Raw genomic sequence first — 20,244 nt, 5'->3', positions numbered from 1 at the left:
AGTGTTTATTTGCATATTACAATCTATTTGTCTTAGTATCTGTTTTCTTAGACCACAAGCTATTATAAGGCTAGTATGTTTTTCTTAGTTACTAGAAAGCCTAGAAAAGTTCCACATTCAAGGAGGTACTAAAGTATTTAATACATTATGATAATGGGTATTTTCAGAAACCTATTTTTAGAGAGGCTGTGTATTACCAGGAAATGTTTCTTATTTTTCCCATATTTCTGTGTCTAGCTGTGGAGTAGAGTGAGAGTTGTACATCCCAGTGTTGACAAGTAATGGGAAAGTCTTCCTTTGGCTAGGTAAGCTGAGATCCAGATCTGTAGTTTGCTTTAAGAAGTGAAAGATCACGCCTACATTGGTATTCTATCTCAGAGAAGAGAACCAATTGACATGAATCATTCAATCAGTACATGTGTTTTCTTTTAGGGATTTTATACTCTCCAATGAAAGGAAATTTAGAATGGCCATTATTTTAGATCTGTAAAGTCAAGAAAAAATGAAAGTGGTATTAAGTTCTAAGAACTTTATTAAACTGAAATTTGGTAATCTTGAAAATTTGGATTTATGGATGTTAAAAGATTACAACATGCTGCCTTTAGTCTCCTAGAGATTTTTCTAGGGTTCATGTTTTCCTTGGGAGAATCTTAGGCAAAACATATTTTTTTGTTCTTTGTGAAGTCTTTCAGAAAATAAATGAGCAGAACTAGTACCAGAATTATCAGTTCTTAATTCTGCTTCTACTACCAGCAGCATTATCACAAAACAGGGTTTCATAAGCTTTATTTATATTGGGACTCCCTTCTTGTTACATTAATCCAGGTTTCTTAAGGAATATCTATTAAGCTATTAGTAGAGTAAGTGAATAAGTTACTAATAAGCTAATTAGTTATAAATAGCCAATACGCTAATAAGACTTGCTTATCATTAGGATATATATTATACATGCTCGTGTATAATATATGTTATAAAAGCCAAACTGTGGACATTTGTATACTTAAAAACCTCTTTTTGCTCTCTTTTGTAATGTAACTTATATTAGAGGATTTTATTATTTTATTTCTGATATTTCCTCCCTTTTCTCCCAGTGAGTTTTTAGCAGAAGACAGTCAAGAGAAATTTTGGAATTTTGTAGAAGCCAGTCAAAATATTGGATCATCTGATCATCACGGTAAAATTGAAGCAAATGCTTCTTTGACTTTGGTATCTGGGAAAATATTAGGAAAAAACGGTCTCTTTCATAGTATTTGTGGCATGGCAATTAATGGAAAACGTTTTTATTTTTAATGACTAGAGCTGTGATGGTAGCCCGCAGAGCCAATACAAACTAATACTTACTTCTGAAGCAGTTTATAACTTCTCCTATAAGTACTGTTTCTTCCCCACTTTGTCTTTGTTCTTTTGTGTTCTTTTATTAGAAGTGCTGTATAAATGTTTTATAGAAGTCAAATTCATTTAAAATTATTTAGTATTAACATAATTACCATCAGTTTTGATTCCCTTTTTCTTTTGTTATGAATTAACTATACAACTTATCTGTTATCTGTTAGGTTTATTATCATTAATTTAGTGCCATTCAAAATGTTTCCCGTTAAGCCTGCCAGTCACCCAAAACTTGAGTGTCAAGGTATCAAATTCATGACAATGTAAACTGTATCACTTGTTTACAGTTTATGATGTGCATTCATATTTTCTACCTCAATATAAGCTTTATAGAGTATAAACATTACTAATCAAAGATGGGGATATATGGGTAGCTAAAACCTTGAATATTATATTGACAGGCTTTATTGAAGAGCAGATGTATGAAAACAGTGTGACTGCTATTAATATTTAACTGAATTTATTTTTACCTTTTTGATTTTTATTAAAAATAATGCAGATTTCAAAAGTCAAATCTGAATTTTTTTGTGATATTAGTACCTAAAGGTTTGAACTAACATCTGTAAGTTTGAGTTACATAATTTAGAGTCAATTGGAATTGTTTGCATTGTCAAAAAAAATTGTTTTACTTTTTGTTTACAATTTCATAAGCAAATTTATTGAAGTGGGTTTTATAATGAAATTTGAACTCTAACATTTAAAATGAAATTTGCTCAATTTAAATGATAATATGTTCTTGGTTAAAGTTAGGGAGTTATGATTTCTTGGAAATGATCATAAAAGTATGTTAAATATTTTATTTGAAATATTCATTGTTCTACCACCCAAAGGTGTTCACCATTAACATTCTGGCAACATTTTAAGTATTTCTTTCTGTCGTCTTTTTCTGCTTAAGAAGATGCTAATGCATTGTCAAACCTTTCATATGCTTTTTAAAATGTTAATTATATTCCTTAAAATTTTTTTTGATACATAATATGTGATTTAATAGTCAAGCTTATGAAAGGCTTAGACAGAAACATCTTGTTCTTTCCTTGTCCCCCCTCCTGTTTCTCCCCTGCTTTTTATAACTGTTTAACCTTCAGTGTTTTGTTTGTTTGTTTAAGATTTTATTTATTTGTTCATGAGAGACATAGAGAGAGAGGCAGAGACACAGGCAGAGGGAGAAGCAGGCTCCATGTAGGGAACCTGACGTGGGACTCGATCCCAGGTCTCCAGGATCCTGCCCTGGGCTGAAGGCGGTGCTGAACTGCTGAGCCACCGGGGCTGCCCAACCTTCAGTTTTTTTAAACAACAAATACATACATATGTATTCTTATTTTTCATTATTTCTTAGAGTAAAAAAGATAGCTTACTATGTATAGTTGACCTTTGAATTAACACATTTGAACTCCATGGGTCGACTTATACTCGGATTTTTTTGGTGTGTGACTACAGTATGGTACTTAAATGTATTTTCTCTTGTTTATGATTTTCTTAACATTTTCTTTAGCTTTATTGTAAGATTACAGTATAAAATTATATATATAACATATAGAATGTATGTTAATTGACTTTTATGTTACTGGTATAGCTTCCTGTCAACAGTAGGCTGTTAGTAGTTAAGTTTTTGGGGATTCAAAGTTATACATGGACTTTTGACTGTGGGGCAGTTGATGCCTCTAAACTGTGTTCAGGGGTCAACTGCACGTTGTTTTGTACCTTGCACTTTAAGAATATATCCTGGGGATTTTTTCATACTGGTACATGTAACTTTTCTCCCCTCTGATAGTTTGTTTCAATTGTTTAAATATGCTTCTCCCCAAACTACCATTTCCTTAATATCCTTTAATACTTTGTACTTCTCATTATACAGCTCAGTTTTGTTGGGTTATTGATTAAGTAATAAACATGTTAGCATTGGGGATACAAAGATACGTTGGAGCCTCTCTTGGGGCTCAAAAACTATTTGGGGAGGGGTGGATAGTGAATAAATAATTTAGTGTATGATGTGATAAGTGAAAGAGGTAAGCAGAGAAATATTAAGGGACCAAAGAAGAGATGTACTTGGTCCAGTGAGGCATGGGGTAGGGATTGGGAGTGACTTTACAGAGTAAGTGATGTCATAACTGAATTCTTCCAGTGGAGATTAAGTAGAAGTTAGTCATCCAGGTAAGTGGGACACTTGCAGTCCAGGTAGAGGGAATAGTGTGAAAAAAGGAAAGAAGAGAGGAAGTGTCCAATTACTTTGTGTACTCTAGGGAATTCTAAGCATTTGACAATAGTTCAAGATAGGATAGTGGTAAAATTTTGCCATCATATACCTTTGTAACACATAGCTTTATACTTTGTGAACTATCTTATTTGGATATGTCTAGTCCTATATAGTTACTTTGATTAATTTGTTCCTTTGACAGGTACTGATTATTCCTATTATCATGCAATACTGGAAACTGCATTTCAGTTTCTGTCCCCTCTACAGCAGAATTTGTTGAAATTTTGTCTGTCCCTTCATTCTTACTCAGCTACAATTCAAGCCTTCCAGCAGGTAAGTTCAGTGCTTAGAGATAACAGTATTTTTTAGGGGTTGTATAACATGATGATTGGATATATTGGGGTTGTCCTGGCATTGTGTTACAGAGCTATAATTTTTCTGCGTGAAATTTCTGACGATTTATGATTTGTTTAGAAAGCAAAGCTGACATTAAATTTTCAGATCACAGGTGTTTTTAAATAAAAAAACATAATTTGCACTCATTTTCATTTGAGAAGAAAGAAAAAATATCCACACAAAGATGAAACTACCAGATTTCATTTATACAACACAGCATAGGAGGTATAGTTTTGCTAAACCAATTGACTGTAAATCTGGATCACAGCCTTTAGATCTAAAGTTCACAGGGAAAAAAAAAAGGTTCACAGGAAATACAGGGGATGGGAAATATGAAGCAGGATCACAGGGGTAATAGTCAGGAAAATCCAGAATGTAGGAGACTTTGTAGTAAAACAGTCTGTTACTTCAACAAATATGTTATGAGGAAAGAAAAGAAGGAAGGAAAAACTTCAAGGGAGACTTAAAATATGTATCTGCTTAATGCAGTGTGTGGATCTTATTGGAATTTGAGTTGAACCAGACTCTCCTTGTAAAAAAAAAAAAAAAAAGGTGAGAGACTCAAAGATGAGCACATACTGATCATATATTTGATGTAAAAGAAATGTTAATTTTAAAATCACTATTTTATTATAAAATAAAGTAGGCATAGAAAACCACTCACATGAATTACATTGTGTAATGAATTTTTGCAAAGTGAGCACTTGTAATTTTCCCCCAGATCAAGAAGTAGAACTTAGCCAGGCCCTCTGGCAGCCTACCCTTCTTGTGCTCTGCTCTCATTACAGCCACCTTTCACCCTCAACAGGAACTACTTTATCAACCTCTGTTGAAATGACTTGCTGTGTTTCTTTATCATTATGTTGTCTAAGAGTGCATCTCCACACAGTAGTTTAGTATTGCTCAGTTTTAAAAATTTTGATAATGTTTTTGGTGGGTGGTGCTGAATTTATAGGTTCTTCCTCTCTTTTCTTTGAGTGACACGAACTGTTGGCCCTGTAAATTTTTTCAGTCTGTATTTTGGTGATCACATACTCATGATGCAGTTCAGCTTTTTTTGTCCTCTGTTTTTTTTTTTTTGCAAATTGCCAGCTGATGCAGAGGCTCAATGAGAATTGTGGTTTTTTTCCCCTTCGGCAAGTGTATAGGTAGTACACTGTTTCATTAGGAGACCTCTTCGATTTAGCAGCCATTACTGCTCTGTGCTTAATCTAGTAATTCTTTAGGTTGTAAAGTGGTGACTCTCATTCTTGTGTTGTTGTTCGTGGAATATGGATTTAAAGAGGTACCTCTCCTCACCTGGTACTGTTCACATGGGGATGGCAGAGTACATGCTTGATTCTTTCCTGTTGTTTACCAGGTTTTTGAATGAGTTTGATTCACTAGCATCTTTTTATTTTAACCATTTAAGTTTTTTAAAAAATTGTTTATTTATTCATGAGAGACAGAGAGAGAGAGAGAGAGAGAGAGGCAGAAACACAGGCAGAGGGAGAGAAGCAGGCTCCATGCAGGGAGCCCGACGTGGGACTCGATCCCGGTCTCCAGGATCACGCCCTGGGCTGAAGGCGGCGCTAAACCACTGAGCCACCCGGGCTGCCCAACCATTTAGTTTTTTGCTTCAACTTTTTTTTTATTGTGGGAAAATGTACATAATGTAAGATTTATCATCTTGGCTGTTAATTTAAGTGTACAGTTCAGTGGTATTCAGGACATTCTTATTGTACAAGCATCACCACCATGCATCTTCAGAACTCCTTTCATCTTGCTACACTGAAACTATATACTTTTCAAATAATAACTTCCCATCCCCCGTGCCCACCCTTCCCATCCCTGGTAACCATCATTCTACTTTCTATCTCTGAGTTTTCCCATTTTGAATACCTCCTTCAAGTGGAATCATAATGGTGTTTGTCTTTTTGTGTCTGGCTTATTTCACGTAGCATAGTGTTTTTAAGGTTCATCCATGTGTGGCATGTATCAAAATTTAATTTCTTTGTATAGCTGAATAATATTCCATTGGATGTATAGAACACATTTGATTATGTATGTCCTCTGTTGATGGACATTTGGATTGTTTCTGGCTTTGGCTATTGTGAATAATGCTGCTTGGAACATTGGTTTATGACTCTGTTTTCAGTTCTTTGGGTGTGTACAAAAGAGCGTAATTCATGGATCCTGTGGCAATTCTGTGTTTAACATTTTAAGAATCACCAAACTTTTTCACAGCAGCTGCACCATTTTACATTATCACCAGTAATGATCCAGGATTTCACTTTTTCCACATACTTCCCAACACTTTATTTTCTGTGTTTTTGATAATACCTGCCCTCATGGATAGGAAGTTGTGTCTTGTGGTTTTGATTTTCATTTCCCTAGTGACCAAGGATGTGGAGCTTTTGTCCTTATTGGCCATCTGTGTATCTTCTCTGGAGATTTGCCCATTATTTGTTTTTACCTGTTTCTCAGGTAGATTATTTGTTTTTGTGTTGTGGTAGGGTTTTTTTTTTTTTTTTTTTTTTTTTTATATATACATTGGGTTTTAGTCACTTACCAGATATATGCTTTTCAAATATTTTCTCATGTTCTATGGGTTGTGTTTTCACTGTTGATGGTGTTCATTGATAGACAAAATTTAAAATTTTGATGAAATCTGATTTACCTATTTTTTGTTGCCTGTGCTTTTGGTATTATATCCAAAAATCATTACCAAATCCAATGTATGAAACTATGTTTTCTTCTGTAGTTACTGTATTAGCTCTCAAGTCAGGTCTTTGATCCATTTTGAATTAATTTTTGTATATGGTATAGAATAAGAGTCCATCTTCATTCTTTTGCATGTAGATACCTAGTTTTCCCAGCACCATTTGTCAAGAGACTGTCCTTTTTCTCTGGAATGTCTTGGCACCCTTGTTGAAAATCAGTTGACTGTATAATATGAGGGTTTATTTTTGGAGTCTTTATTCTATTTCATTGGTTTATATATCTTTATTTATGAAAGTACTATACTGTTTTGAATGCTGAGCTTTGTGTTAATTTTGGAAAACAAAGTATGAGTCTTCTACCGAGTCCTTTTGATGCCATGCTGGTAGTCTTTGATTGCTTCCTTCCTATCTGATATGTAAGTGGTTTCAGATTTATCTTGTATATCTCTGTCCCTAGATTTGAGATCAGTTATTTCTCTAAGAGGCTAATTAAAGTTCTTTGTTTATCTCTTTGTTGTTTTCTTTGGTGGAAATGGTATTTTAAGAGCCCAGTGAAAGTACTAGGGGTCTTCATTGCAAATGGGTAGGTCATTGTTCTTAGGCCTTTTAAATGGATAGAGGTAGGAAGTGACTACATGTATCTAAAGGCAAAATATATAAAGCTATGTATAGATGAAATACTTCATCAGTTCATACTGATGTTTCCAATTCAAATTTAGGACTACTTTGTTATATCTTTATTCTTCCACACTAAGAATATTAGTTCTCAAAGTTATAAGGGATGATAGAATTAAACTATCTTATGGTTTGCTTGTTTTATCCACATTACATACGCAGTAACCTTAATAACAGTAGTCATACCGTTTCCACAATTATGTTTCCTTTCCCCTTCCCTTACCCTTTTCCTTTCCTTTCTGTTCTGTTCCATTTTTGAGTAGGCTTCATGCTGGGTGTGGAGCCCAAGGCAGGGCTTGAACTGAGATTAAGACCTGAGCTGAGAACAAGAGTCAGACTGAGAAGCCAACTAGGCGCCTCCACAATTACATTTCCTATAAACAGTTAAAAATTTTTCTTTTGGCATAATGATTGCCGTTTTCCCTTCTCCCATTAAAAAAAATGAATATATTTTACCTAGAACATAGATATTTCATATTATACTTTACCCTTCAACACTCATTTAGTCGTAGTTCTATAAATAATTTATATCTTAATGCTCCCCACTAGTCTTTTTGCTACATGTCTCTAGTCAGTTGGCTTTTCTGATTCTTGCTTCTGGTAGATTGCTCAAGAAGGGCTCAGGGGAACAATGTTTCCTCAGTTTTGCATGTTTATATATGTTAGATATAAAATCCTTAGTTTATATCTTCTTTCTTTGGCTAAAACCAGTTTTCTTTTTTTTCTCTTTCTTTTCTTTTCTTTTCTTTTCTTTTCTTTTCTTTTCTTTTCTCTTTTCTTTCTTCTTTCTTTCTTTCTTTCTTTCTTTCTTTCTTTCTTTCTTTTTTACTTATTTTACTTATTTATTCATGGAAGACACACACACACACACAGAGGCAGAGACACAGGGAGAGGGAGAAGCAGGCTCCATGCAGGGAGCCTGATGCGGGACTGGATCCTGGACTCCAGGATCGCACCCTGGGCGGAAGGCAGGCACTAAACTGCTGAGCCACCCAGGGATCACCCTGAATTTCATTTTCTTTTAGCATAAAATCTTCCTGCAGAAAGTTGTATGATAATCTAATTTTCTTTCCCTTAAAATCTCTTGCTCTTTTTGTCTAGAGGCCCAAAGAATTTTTAATATTTCTTCAAAGTCATAATTTATTAGAATAAAGCTTACACTTTATAGCTGGAATATAGCTTATACTAAATTCTAGTAAATTATGACTTTGAAGAAATTTGAAGAGTGATTATTCTGGGTTAATATTCCCAGGTATCCAGTATGTTCTTATTAATACAGAGTTTCAGATCATTTTTTATTTCAAGAAATTTTTTTAAAAACTTAAAATAGTTTGTTTTAGTCCCTTGTTTTGGAATTCATATTATCTCTATGTTGAATTTTCTTTGCTTAGTTTCATTGTCACTTTCTCTGAATTGCTTTCTCTTTTCTTTCTTTATTTTAAAAAGATTTTATTTATTTATTCATGAGAGAGACACAGAGAGAGAGAGAGATAGGCAGAGACAGGCGGAGGGAGAAGCAGGATCCATGCAGGGAGCCCAATGCAGGTCTCAATCCCTGCACCCTGGGGTCACACCCTGAGCCAAAGGCAGATGCTCAACCGCTGAGCCACCCAGGCGTCCCTATTTCTTTATCATTTTAAAATATTTTCTCTTTTCATCTTTTGTTTTTCTTAAGTCATTACTTCTCATGTTTGTTTTTGTGCCCCTTCTAGTTTAATTTTCATTTCTACGCTGATTTTTCTTTTACAAATTTTCTCTTGAGTCTTTCACCTTCACCTCACTTCTGAGTTTTTCTAATTCTGCCTTAGGTTCTTAAAGAAGAACCTAAAAGCAGAATCATGTCTAATACGATTTTTTTGATATATTTTAACTTGTTTGAAATAGTAGTTCATATCTATTTTTTTTTTTAAGATTTTATTTATTCATGAGAGACAGAGAGAGATAGAGAGAGAGAGAGGCAGAGACACAGGCTCCATGCAGGGAGCCCAACGTGGACTCGATCCCGGGTCTCCAGAATCAGGCCCTGGGCTGAAGGTGGCACTAAACTGCTGAGCTCCCTGGGCTGTCCCCGCATCTGTTTTTTGGCTGTGTATTTCTGACATGGCTTTATTGAGTATAGCTATGCTGTCCAATATGGTAGCCAGCTGCCATGTGTCAGTATTTAAATTTAAATAAGTTAAGATTAAATGAAATAAATTTAGCTCTTCAGTTGCATCAGCCATATTGTAAGTGTTTGATGGTCACTGGTGGCAAGTGCTACCACATTGGACAGTGTGGATATAGATTTCTGTTGTTGCTGAAATTTCTCTTGTACGGTCTTCATCTATAAAGATAAGGATGTTATTCTGTTTCTCCTTCCAACTTTTCTTAGCTTTGTGAGGGATTTGACATTGGGACTTTTCTGCTCCTTCTGATGTGAAATGGGTTTTCCTGTACTTCTAAAGGTTGGCATGGCTCCCTCTTCTGTTTATTTTAGGTAGTGTTAAAAAAACATGGTGGCTTTAAAAAAAAATGGTGGTATGGTTTTTGAGATTTCCTCTGTTCCCCTCCTGCACTTTCATTGGACTTTCTCTTTAGTTGTCTTAATATCTCTCTGATATTCAAGTTTTGTTGTACCCTCAGCAGCTTCTCCTTACAATGGGGCCCTGTCCTAGCAGGTACTCCTAGCTTGTGAGTTTTGAGAGTTCAGAGCAGCTAAATTGCACTAAGCCCTTTAACCTTTTCATGGGCCTCCTTGTGTTCACCTGGTACTAGATTGAACAAATGCGTTGGCCCATCATACTTTGCAGTGAAAACCTGTTGGCTGTTTTGTTTTTTGTTGTCAGGATCATCAAAATCTCTGTTATTAAAACATCCCTCTGCTTCCTTCTCTATGGCATCTGATACCTGCAGGTCTTATGTCATAGGGATATTTTTTCGTATTCATTTTGTCATAATGTGATCCGTTGACTATCTAGTTGCTCTGTTTTAATGAGGGAGCTTGGGAAAATTGAAAAACTATTGCCAGTTGCCATCTATGCAGAATTTTATTCCTTTTTAAAAGTGTGATAATGAGGTATTTAAAAAAAACTTTTATTGAGATAAACTGAACATTACAAATGAAATGTTATTTGGGATCTTGTCAAAGTGATCCATCCATGGGAGTGTGGCAGGAAGGTGGATGAAGTAAAATTGGCCATGAGTTGATAATACTGAAGCTGGGTCCTGGATACAGGGGGGTTTTTCATACTATTCTTTTCTTTGTCTTTGTAAGTTTTATAACTCATAAAAAAATCAAGACTGTAATGAAAAGATTTCATGTCAGTTTTTCATGGCAAGCTTTCCATTTCTATATCTCTGGATTATTTCTCTTAAATTTATAATTAATAGAAAAGGACATCTTAATATTATTGTATTACGTAAATGACATCAATGCACACAACATTGCTTGTCATTATATCCTTTGTTTTCCCATCTCATTGTACTCACTCTTCTCACCGTGCCTCTCATTAGAAAGTTGCAGCTTGACTCATCTCATGCATTGGCATTTATGCATATTCACTTAAAATAAACTTATGTCTCATTCAACCTTTCCCTGAAATATCTTACTATGCTTTGTAGATAATTTTACCTTTTGTCTACATTCCTTTTTAGATCCAGGTTACTTATTTATTTAAAAGATTTTATCTATTTATTTGAGAGAGAGAGAGAGAGCGAGAGAGCGTGCACACAAATGGGATAGTGGCAGGGAGAGGGAGAAGCAGGCTTCTAGCCAAGCAGAGCCTGATGGGCTTGATCCCTGAACCCTGAGATCATAACCCTGAGCTGAAGGCAGATACTTAAACCAGCTGAACCACCCAGGCATCCCAATCCAGTTACTTTTTTAGATTCTATGTCATCTTCCTGTTTCAGAGAGGGGATTCAAGTTAATTTGCATTTTATACTTATTATATGGGCCTAATACACTTAATAAGAACTGTGTAGTTGCACTTTGATGCTTGAAGTTGACATTTGTAAGGTTAGTTTTCTTCAAGGTACATACTGTGTCCCTGGACATCTTTTATTATTTTCTGGAGATAGAATTTAAAAATTCTCTTTTGGCGATATTAACATCTACCTCTTGGGGTGATATTGGGAGTAGCTAGGTGAAATAATATGTAGGAAACATAAAAACCCTTAAATCCTGTCACATCATGGGGGTTCAGTAGATGTTAATTTTTGTTTTTATTGATGTTATTTTATTGCCATCTGATTACCTATTTAGAGTAGTCACGTCCTTACTCTTCTTTGGTTAAAAATCATTGCAAGCATGTCTTGTGTCTTAAATGGCAGATAGCAGCTGATGAACCTCCACCAGAAGAATGTAACTCATTTTTCTCTGTGCATGGAAAGAAGACGTGTGATTTTGATACCCTTGAGACTCTTCTCCTCACGGCATCTGAAAGGTAGATTGTGTGTTTCTTTGTGTAAATGTCATGCATTGCATTATGCTTTCTTCTATATCAAATCCATCATTGGATTTTTCTGATGGGTTTTGTGGTCTGTAGGTACAGTTGCTTAGAGTATGGATTCTGGCGCCAGACTGACTAGATTTGAATCCCAGCTCCATTACTAAAAATAGTTTTGTAAACTTAGGTAAATTACTTCACCTTTCTTTTTCTATCTCATTTCGAAATGGAGATAATAAGAGTATGTAATATAACTTATTATTTAGTAATAACTGAGAGATTACATAGGTGTTGTCATTAGCTTAGTAAAGAATTACCTGGTGTATTAAAGCAAGGGCCTGAAGTAATTATATTAATAATAATGATTTCTCAGGGTATTATTAGTTTCAGGCAAAGGAGACCATTTAAAAGATAATTGCAAGCTTAATTTGAATATTAAATTGGTAATTTAAAAAAATATTTATCTATTCATGAGAGACACAGAGAGAGAGAGAGGCAGAGACATAGGCAGAGGGAGAAGCAGGCTCCATGCAGGAAGCCCAATGTGGGACTTGATCCCGGGATCACGCCCTGAGCCAAAGGCAGATGCTCAGCCACTGAGCCACCCAGGCATCCCTTAAACTGGTAATTAAAGGGCTGACTTTTTTGCTTAAAGTTATGTTTCCTGTGGTGGACAGATGTAACACGTGCCTCTTGCTGTCTGGCTATGGCAATAATTGCATTGTACCTTTTCTCTACTGGCATTATAAATAGGATAACAGTGATCTCTCTGTGGTGTTGCTCTGTTGATTCAGAAGAGCGTTTTAGGCAGGGTAGTTCTTTAGTAAGATTATCTGCCTGGCATTTGTTCTCTGCTCACTAAATGGCATGAGAGCCTTTTACTCAGAATGACAACCAGAAAATGGGGTGTGTGTTCCAGCTACCTTCAGGTCAAGGAATGGACATTCGAAAATGGTTCATATGGTAAAGTAGTGCTCCCTTGGGGCAAACATAATTAATTGATTAAAAAAAAAACTCTTTGACTTTTTTTTTTTAAAGGTTTTATTTATTTATTCATGAGAGATGAGAGAGAGAGAGAGAGGCAGAGACACAGGCAGAAGGAGAAGCAGGCTCCATGCAGGGAGCCCAATGTGGGACTCTAGGATCATGCCCTGGGCCGAAGGCAGGTGCTAAACCACTGAGCCACCCAGGGATCCCTACTCTTGAAACAATAATATAAGCCTTCGTAAAGAAAAGAGTGATAGTGTTTCCTCTTCTGAGAGGTGATAACTATTTTTAGTGGTTTGCCATGGTATTTTGGAGTTTTTTTCTGTGGTTATAAATTTATACAGGTATGTAGGTTTATTTTTACAAGAGATTTCTTTCCAGTAGTGTATGTAGTGTATCTCCATATTTTTACCACATGCAAGATAACTATGTAAGAATGTCCTGTAGTTTTTTACTGATAGTTTTAAAGTTGTTTTCTGTTTCGTTGTTTGTTTTTGTTGTTATGGTAAGGCTATCGTGAACATCCTTATTTATACATTTTTACTTTCTGTGAAATAGTTTAATTATAGTTCATTGTAAGAGGGAATGGCAGATCATTAAGTCTGTGTAATAAGACTTATTAATATCTTTTTTTTTTTTGAGAGAGAGAGAGAGATAGAAAGTGAGTGAATAAGAGGGGAGGGATGGAGGGTGGGAGCCCAAGCAGACTCTACATCTGACACAGAGCTCCATCTCACAACCCTGAGATCATGACCTGAGCAGAAATCAAGAGTTGGACACCCAGCTGACTGAGCCACCCAGGCACCTGTGATCTCTTAATATCTTGATGCCATTGTTAGGGAATTGTTTTTGAGGGTGAAGTTTTGAAATTTGGGAGGAAACTTAAATGTTAAATCATTTAGTAGGAAGATCATTTAATAAAATGATAGAGGAGGGAGATGCTGTGGTTGGCAAGTTATATGCTTAAAGTCATCGTGCCTTTTCACATTATTTGTACTTATGTTTTTAGATAAAAGGATAATCTATTTAGGGTTGCCTGGGTGATGAAGTCAGTTAAGCATCTGACTCTTGATTTCAGCTCAGGTCCTGACCTGAGGGTCATGGGATTGAGCCCCTGAGTTGGGCACTGAGCTCAGTGTGGAGTCTGCTTGAGATTCTTTCTCCCCCTGTCTGTGCCCCACCCCTTGCTCATGTTCTCTCTTTCTTTCTCTCTCTCCTTGAAATAGATAAATCTATTTTAGGTCAATAGATTTTATTTTAGATAAATCTAAAAAAATGATTATATAGTAGAATAGCTTACTAAAGTTTAGTATCCTTTTTCTGGCTTTCATCCTTCTTTAGGAATTGGTAACAATTATTAATCTTAAGTCCGCATTTTATAGTTAGTATTTATATAATGCATGTATTTTTATATTTTCAGTCATGAATAAGTAAGACTCATTTGACAGTATTCTTACTGTCAAAACTATTTCAGATTTTGATATTCTTGTATTAAGATACTTAAAATCTTAAATCATTGCTGCTGTAGCTATATCTTGTACTGTTTTTAATGTTTAAGTACTTTTTTAAGTTTAAAATTTTAAGGGAGTGTAGGAGGATGGGTGAAATATGTATTGGGGATTAAGGAGTACACTTGTGATGAGCACCAGGTGATATATGGATTTGTTGAATCACTATATTGTACACCTGAAAAAATATAACTGTGTTAATTAAATGGACTTGAAATAAAAACTGAAACAAAATTTTAAGCTTTTGATATTTATTTTCAGACCCAAGCCTTTATTGTTCAAAGGAGATCACAGATACCCCTCATCTAATCTTGAAAGCCCAGTGGTGATTTTCTATTCTGAGATTGGTTATGAGGAATTTTATAATTTCCACCACCAACTTATATCAGAAAGCAATGCAGGCAAAATCAATTATGTATTCAGACATTATATACTTGTAAGTATTGATTTATTTTATAACTTCTGTAAATATTAATTTGCCCAGCATGACTTTGGCATGTAAGCTAATAATACCACCCCTTTATAAAATAAAATAATTTGAACTACTTTTCTTCATGTGCACGTGGATTTGCACATAGGAGGTACTTTTGCTTGCCTTTCTGAAGAAATAGAAAAGAATTATGATTAAAAAATGGCTTAATAAGATTTATATCATATTTAAAAATGTAGCATATAATTTATATTTTCTAGGCTTAGTATAATCAGTGTGCTGTGAAACTGATTTTTTTTTAAAAACTGATTCTTAAATTCGGTTCCTTTCATAATTTTAAAGGTATTAATTTTGAGCTTCATTTTGGAATGTTTTCATTTGATAGAAAGGGAGGGATTTCTAGAGAGGTAAAAACAAGTGAAATTGATTTAAAATTAAGTTTTAAAAATCTTTTGTAACATTTAGCATCTAATATATGTGTGTAAACATATTAGCCTTTAAAGTTTCTGTGTCATAACCTCAGTAAAATTGAGTGGTAAGTCCATACAAGTAAAATAAATTCTTTAAAAAAGATTTTATTTATTTATTCATGAGAGACAGGGACAGAAGCAGAGACATAAGCAGAGGGAGAAGCAGGTACTTTGTGGGAAGCCTGATGTGGGACTCTATCCCAGGACACTGGGATCATGACCTGAGCTGAAGGCAGATGCTCAACCACTCAGCCACCCAGGCGCCCCAAGTAAAATTTTTAAATGAAAATTTGTATGAACAGAAACAGATTAAAAAAAATACCCAGTTTTTGGCAACTGCTCTCCTTCTCCCTGCTTCCCAGACTTTATTTCTGTTTTTAAAGATTAAAATGTCTAAAGCTCCATCCTCTTTCAGGATGGTGGTAAGCCTGTGACAGTGACAGCTGGTCAGCCTAAGCCCTACCTGAAGACATTTAAATTCATTTAACAATGAACGCATAACACACATGATGCCAGCAAAGTACTTCTGGGTTTGAAACCTCATCAGTTTTCAACCCTGCTGTGTAGGTTCTGGAATTTCCTTTTCTTTTCTCCATTTTTTTTCACACGATTTGGTTACTTTTGCCCTGTCAGCTGTCCCTTCATCTGGTTTTCCTTTTACTTTAGAATTCCCATTTCCATACTTGTGGCAGGATATTAATGAAGTCTAAAGGAGGCTTGAATTCTCGTGGAAGTTTAAGTATACTTTGAGCGCATAATCCTAGTGGCATCTATGTGAAGTTAATACCCTCCACGTCCCCTTCACTGTGACATGTAAAGAGCCAGATGGTAATGATGGAATACTTAACTCTGCTTGCAGAATCCCAGGAAGGAGCCTGTTTACCTCTCTGGCTATGGTGTGGAATTGGCAATTAAGAGCACTGAGTACAAGGCCAAGGATGATACTCAGGTGAAAGGTGAATTTGTAAATTAAGACTGATGTGTTTTCTTTTTTTAAAATGTGAATGAAAGGGAATTTGTTTCCTGAAGGTAAAATAACAGATTTAGGAGTTTGATGAACCTGTGTTTGAATGCTAGTTCTGTTACCTCTGAGTTGGGTGATGTTAAGCAAATTCCATAGGTCCTAAATTTTTCCTTTGTAAAGTGTGGATAACAGTTTATGCATCCTAAAGTATTTGTGAGGAGAGAATAAGATATATAGGTAAAGAAGGTGTAGCACAGTATTTTTGCACAAAAATTTCAATAATTGTAGCAGTTATTTATTGATGATGCATAGTTCACAAGTAGACATTGATTTGTGATCTAGTGTGAAATCTTAAATTATAATATACTTAATGAACAGTTTTGTGTTTTTTATTATTTTCTGCATTTAGAATAGTTTTTTATGAATATACTTCCTATTGTACTACTTTAGAGTTTTGTTTTGAAGTCATTATTTCAGCCACAAGGCTTTTGTTTAGTTTTTTTTTTTTTTTTTTTTTTTTTTTAAAGATTTTACTTATTTAATTCATGAGAGACACACAGAGAGAGGCAGAGACATAGCCAGAGGGAGAATCAGGCTCTCTGTGGGAAGTATCCCAGGACCCTGGGGTTACCTTGAGCCATCTCTCAGCCACAAGTTTTATGTGCAGTCTATTATAATCGTTGTGAACTCACTTTAAAGAAGAAAATGATTGGGTAAATGGAGGATAATCTAGTACATCTTACTGTACTCAATAATTATATTAGGTTTAGGTTCCCTAATTTCAAAGTCTTCAGAGTTTAGATAACCGAAAAATCCACTATTCATAATTTTAAAGGTATTAATTTTGAGCTTTTTAAAATATAAAATTTTCCAAAGTTTAAGGGGAAAATATATTTTTGCTTTATCCAGAATACAAAATACATTGAAAAACAAATTTATTCTGTTAAAAAAAAATTGCAAAGTGTTCATTGAAGTATTCAGTGTTTTAAATAGTATTAGAGTTTCAGGTGTTTCTAACTTGGTTTACATTACTCAAACTATATGAGGTTAATAACATTTTAATTTCTCTTCTGAACAATTAGACATGTATTTGCCTGTGCTTTTATAGGAACTGAGGTAAACACCACAGTGATTGGTGAAAATGATCCCATTGATGAAGTTCAAGGATTCCTCTTTGGAAAATTAAGGTATGGCATAGTCTTTTGGGAAATGCCCTTATTCTCTTTATGCTCTAGGCTTCCTCCCATTATAAGCATCATCTTTCTATTTACTGTCCAAAGTTACAGGTCTCGCAGTAATACTGTATATATGCAATCTGATATGAAGCAATTACCACTTCACTAACTGTATAGTTTATGATCTCCAGGCATCTGTAGCATGTTATTATTAAATGATATTAGGGTGGCCTGCCTATGGCTTTAGTTAATTTCCTTTCTGAGCCTTGCAGTTGATGACAGAAAGTTACATGCCAGTTTTTGATTCACATAATAGGAGACATCTGATTGTTTCACCCAGTTTTTCCCAAGAGAATAAAAAGTATTTTAAGTGAAAGAGCTTATAGTTGTTTACTTAAACTAAGAATAGCCTGAAACAATGCAAAAAAGATGCAATAGATCTTACACATGTTCAGTTGAAATACATTAGACTTTGCTTTATATGAAAGGGGACAAAAGATGTTTCTTGAAGAAAATTTCATAGCCATTTTATGAAAGTGTCATAGAAATTTATAGCTGAAAATTCTTAGTTGTCATTTTAAGTGTTATTTCTATTATGCCGTGATAATTGTTTAGAGCCTTGAATTCTGCTTTATCTGGAAATCTTAATTAGGACAGCTGCAGTGGGGTTTGGTTTTTGTGTTTTTGTTTGTCTTTTTTTTTTTTTTTTTTGTAAAGGAATGGATCGTGAAGAAATATGTGTAGGCCCAGTTTCATGTAGTTGAGCTTTATTTAACATTTAGCCCAGTGAAATGACTTAATCATATGAACAGGTTAGCAGAGGTGACTCAGTTCATGTTGAATTCTGCGCATGTGTTCAGTTCATCCTATGCATATGCATATTTCTTTGTGTTTAACATCAGTTTTAGCCTCATTAGTATACAGTCAGATTCCAATTTCATTGGACCCAGGTTTTCAGAGTTTCTTTTCATATTCATGTTTTTTATGTTTGGTGTCTGGATAGCATCATGATCTTATGTATTTAGAGCACAAAGGTAGTATGTAAAGTATTCAAGAGATTTTCTTATGTAGGTGTTCAGAATGGTTATTTAGCTGTCTAAAGTAATGGGACCATTTTCTGATAGTCTTAACATGAAGAAAAGTTTGTAGTAACTGACTGGAAATGGATTGCTTGGAAGGTGAAGAATCTGAGTAAATATTTTACTTTATGTATGTGGCATTTAAGAAATTTTGAATTTCTAGCACTTAAAAGTACAGAATTACTCTACCAACCATCTGTTGTCTGATCTAAATGATACATATCTACCTCTGATACCTTCTGTTTTACTAATTTTAAATAGAATGTACTCTATTTTGAGATAAAACTAAAGGAAATCCAATTATCTTGGTTAGTTTAAATTGTATTTTTTATATGATTAAAGGATTTATGTGCATGTAGCTGAAAGAAATTCATTTTGGGACTGGCAACGATATATTTCCAGTTTTATTTTGAGAAAGTAGAAAGATTCAGTCTAGTATGGAAAATAATAGAATATACCCATGTACTTACTACCCAGAATTGATTGTTGTAATTGTACTTTTCTTTTCTGTTCCAAAGAACTATTAATCGAGTTTATGCCAACATATGCCTTTTACTTAAAAAAGAAACAAACAAGGGTAAAGCACCTACAGGTAGAGTTGAGGTTCCCTTTGTTCCTACTCTCAGTCCTGTCCCCTCTCCCCAACACAGAAAATCACTACTGTATTGATACTTCTTTTTAAAGATTTTATTTATTTATTCATGAGAGACACAGAGAGAGAGAGAGAGACAGAGACATAGGCAGAAGGTGAAGCAAGCTCCATGCAGGGAGCCCCATATGGGACTCGATCCCAGGACTCTGGGATCACTCCCTGAGCCAAAGGCAGACGCTCAACCACTGAGCCACCCAGGCGTCCCATGACTCATTTTTTAATCTGTAAGTTTTATGGTTTTTAAAATTATAATTTTCTATATTAACTTATTTTTCAAGAAAAATAATTATGCTTTAATATTTTTCCTATATTGTAGGAGTTTTCTCCTAATTGCTAAGGGGAGAAAAGCATGAAGATAAAATTGGAGCCAACTTCTAAATGTGCTTTTAGAAAGAAAAGGTACATTAATAAGACTTGATTTTATGTTTCTTTCAGAGACCTGCACCCTGACCTGAAGGGGCAGTTGAAAGAACTCAGAAAACACCTTGTAGAGAGCACCAATGAAATGGCACCTTTAAAAGTTTGGCAGTTGCAAGGTAATAAACATATAGAAGAGTCACTGGTTTACTTTTTGACTAAATTTTATGGTATTAAGAAAATGTAGAATTAAAAATTAGTGTTCTTTATTTTTAAAGATTGTATTTATTTATTCATGAGAGACACAGAGAGAGAGAGGCAGAGACATAGGCAGGGAGAAGCAGGTCCCATGCAGGGAGCCCGATGTGGGACTTGATCCCGAACCCCGGAGATCTCGACTGAAGGCAGACACACTCAACACTGCTGAGCCACCCAAGTGTCCCTAATGCTATTTATTTGCCTGATTCCGAGGGTACACAGATTTTCAAGATAGAGTGATTATGATTAATCAGAAAAGTCCTTTTGTAGACAGATACTGTGCAGAAGTAGATGAGTGCCTGATCTTTATCTAAACAGATACATAAGTATAATAGTACAAACTTGTTTGTCTTAGTTTTTATGTTTCTTTATATATACATTTCTGAAACAGTGTATCAGTCAAATGTTAAAGAAGTATTAACATGGCAGGATATATTTGTGCTTTTCTGGTCCAAAGATCTGTCGTATTATTATTTTTAACATATTGTATTAAATCTTTTGCTATACTTTGTGGTATGTTGTAAATACAGAAAAAGGAAAAAGATTTGGGACAGATTTATCTTGTGCTAAATGTAAATGTGTTA

General features: G+C 34.8%; 1 protein-coding gene across 2 annotated transcripts in view; it reads left to right on the top strand.

The window, feature by feature from the left end:
* UGGT1 (UDP-glucose glycoprotein glucosyltransferase 1) overlaps nt 1-20,244 on the top strand; it is a 120,432-nt gene that overhangs the window by 9,331 nt on the left and 90,857 nt on the right. For both annotated transcript variants that reach the window (XM_041739615.1, XM_041739614.1), the window contains exons 3-9: nt 1,092-1,174; nt 3,783-3,913; nt 11,665-11,777; nt 14,537-14,711; nt 16,035-16,131; nt 17,248-17,326; nt 19,481-19,581. In XM_041739615.1, coding sequence (XP_041595549.1) covers nt 1,092-1,174; nt 3,783-3,913; nt 11,665-11,777; nt 14,537-14,711; nt 16,035-16,131; nt 17,248-17,326; nt 19,481-19,581 — 779 coding nt within the window. The remainder of the gene's footprint in view (nt 1-1,091; nt 1,175-3,782; nt 3,914-11,664; nt 11,778-14,536; nt 14,712-16,034; nt 16,132-17,247; nt 17,327-19,480; nt 19,582-20,244) is intronic.

Source organism: Vulpes lagopus, chromosome 24 (genome assembly GCF_018345385.1).
Source record: "Vulpes lagopus strain Blue_001 chromosome 24, ASM1834538v1, whole genome shotgun sequence".
In the NCBI taxonomy this organism is placed as follows: Eukaryota; Metazoa; Chordata; class Mammalia; order Carnivora; family Canidae; genus Vulpes; species Vulpes lagopus.
This window is presented reverse-complemented; position numbering and strand designations above follow the sequence as displayed.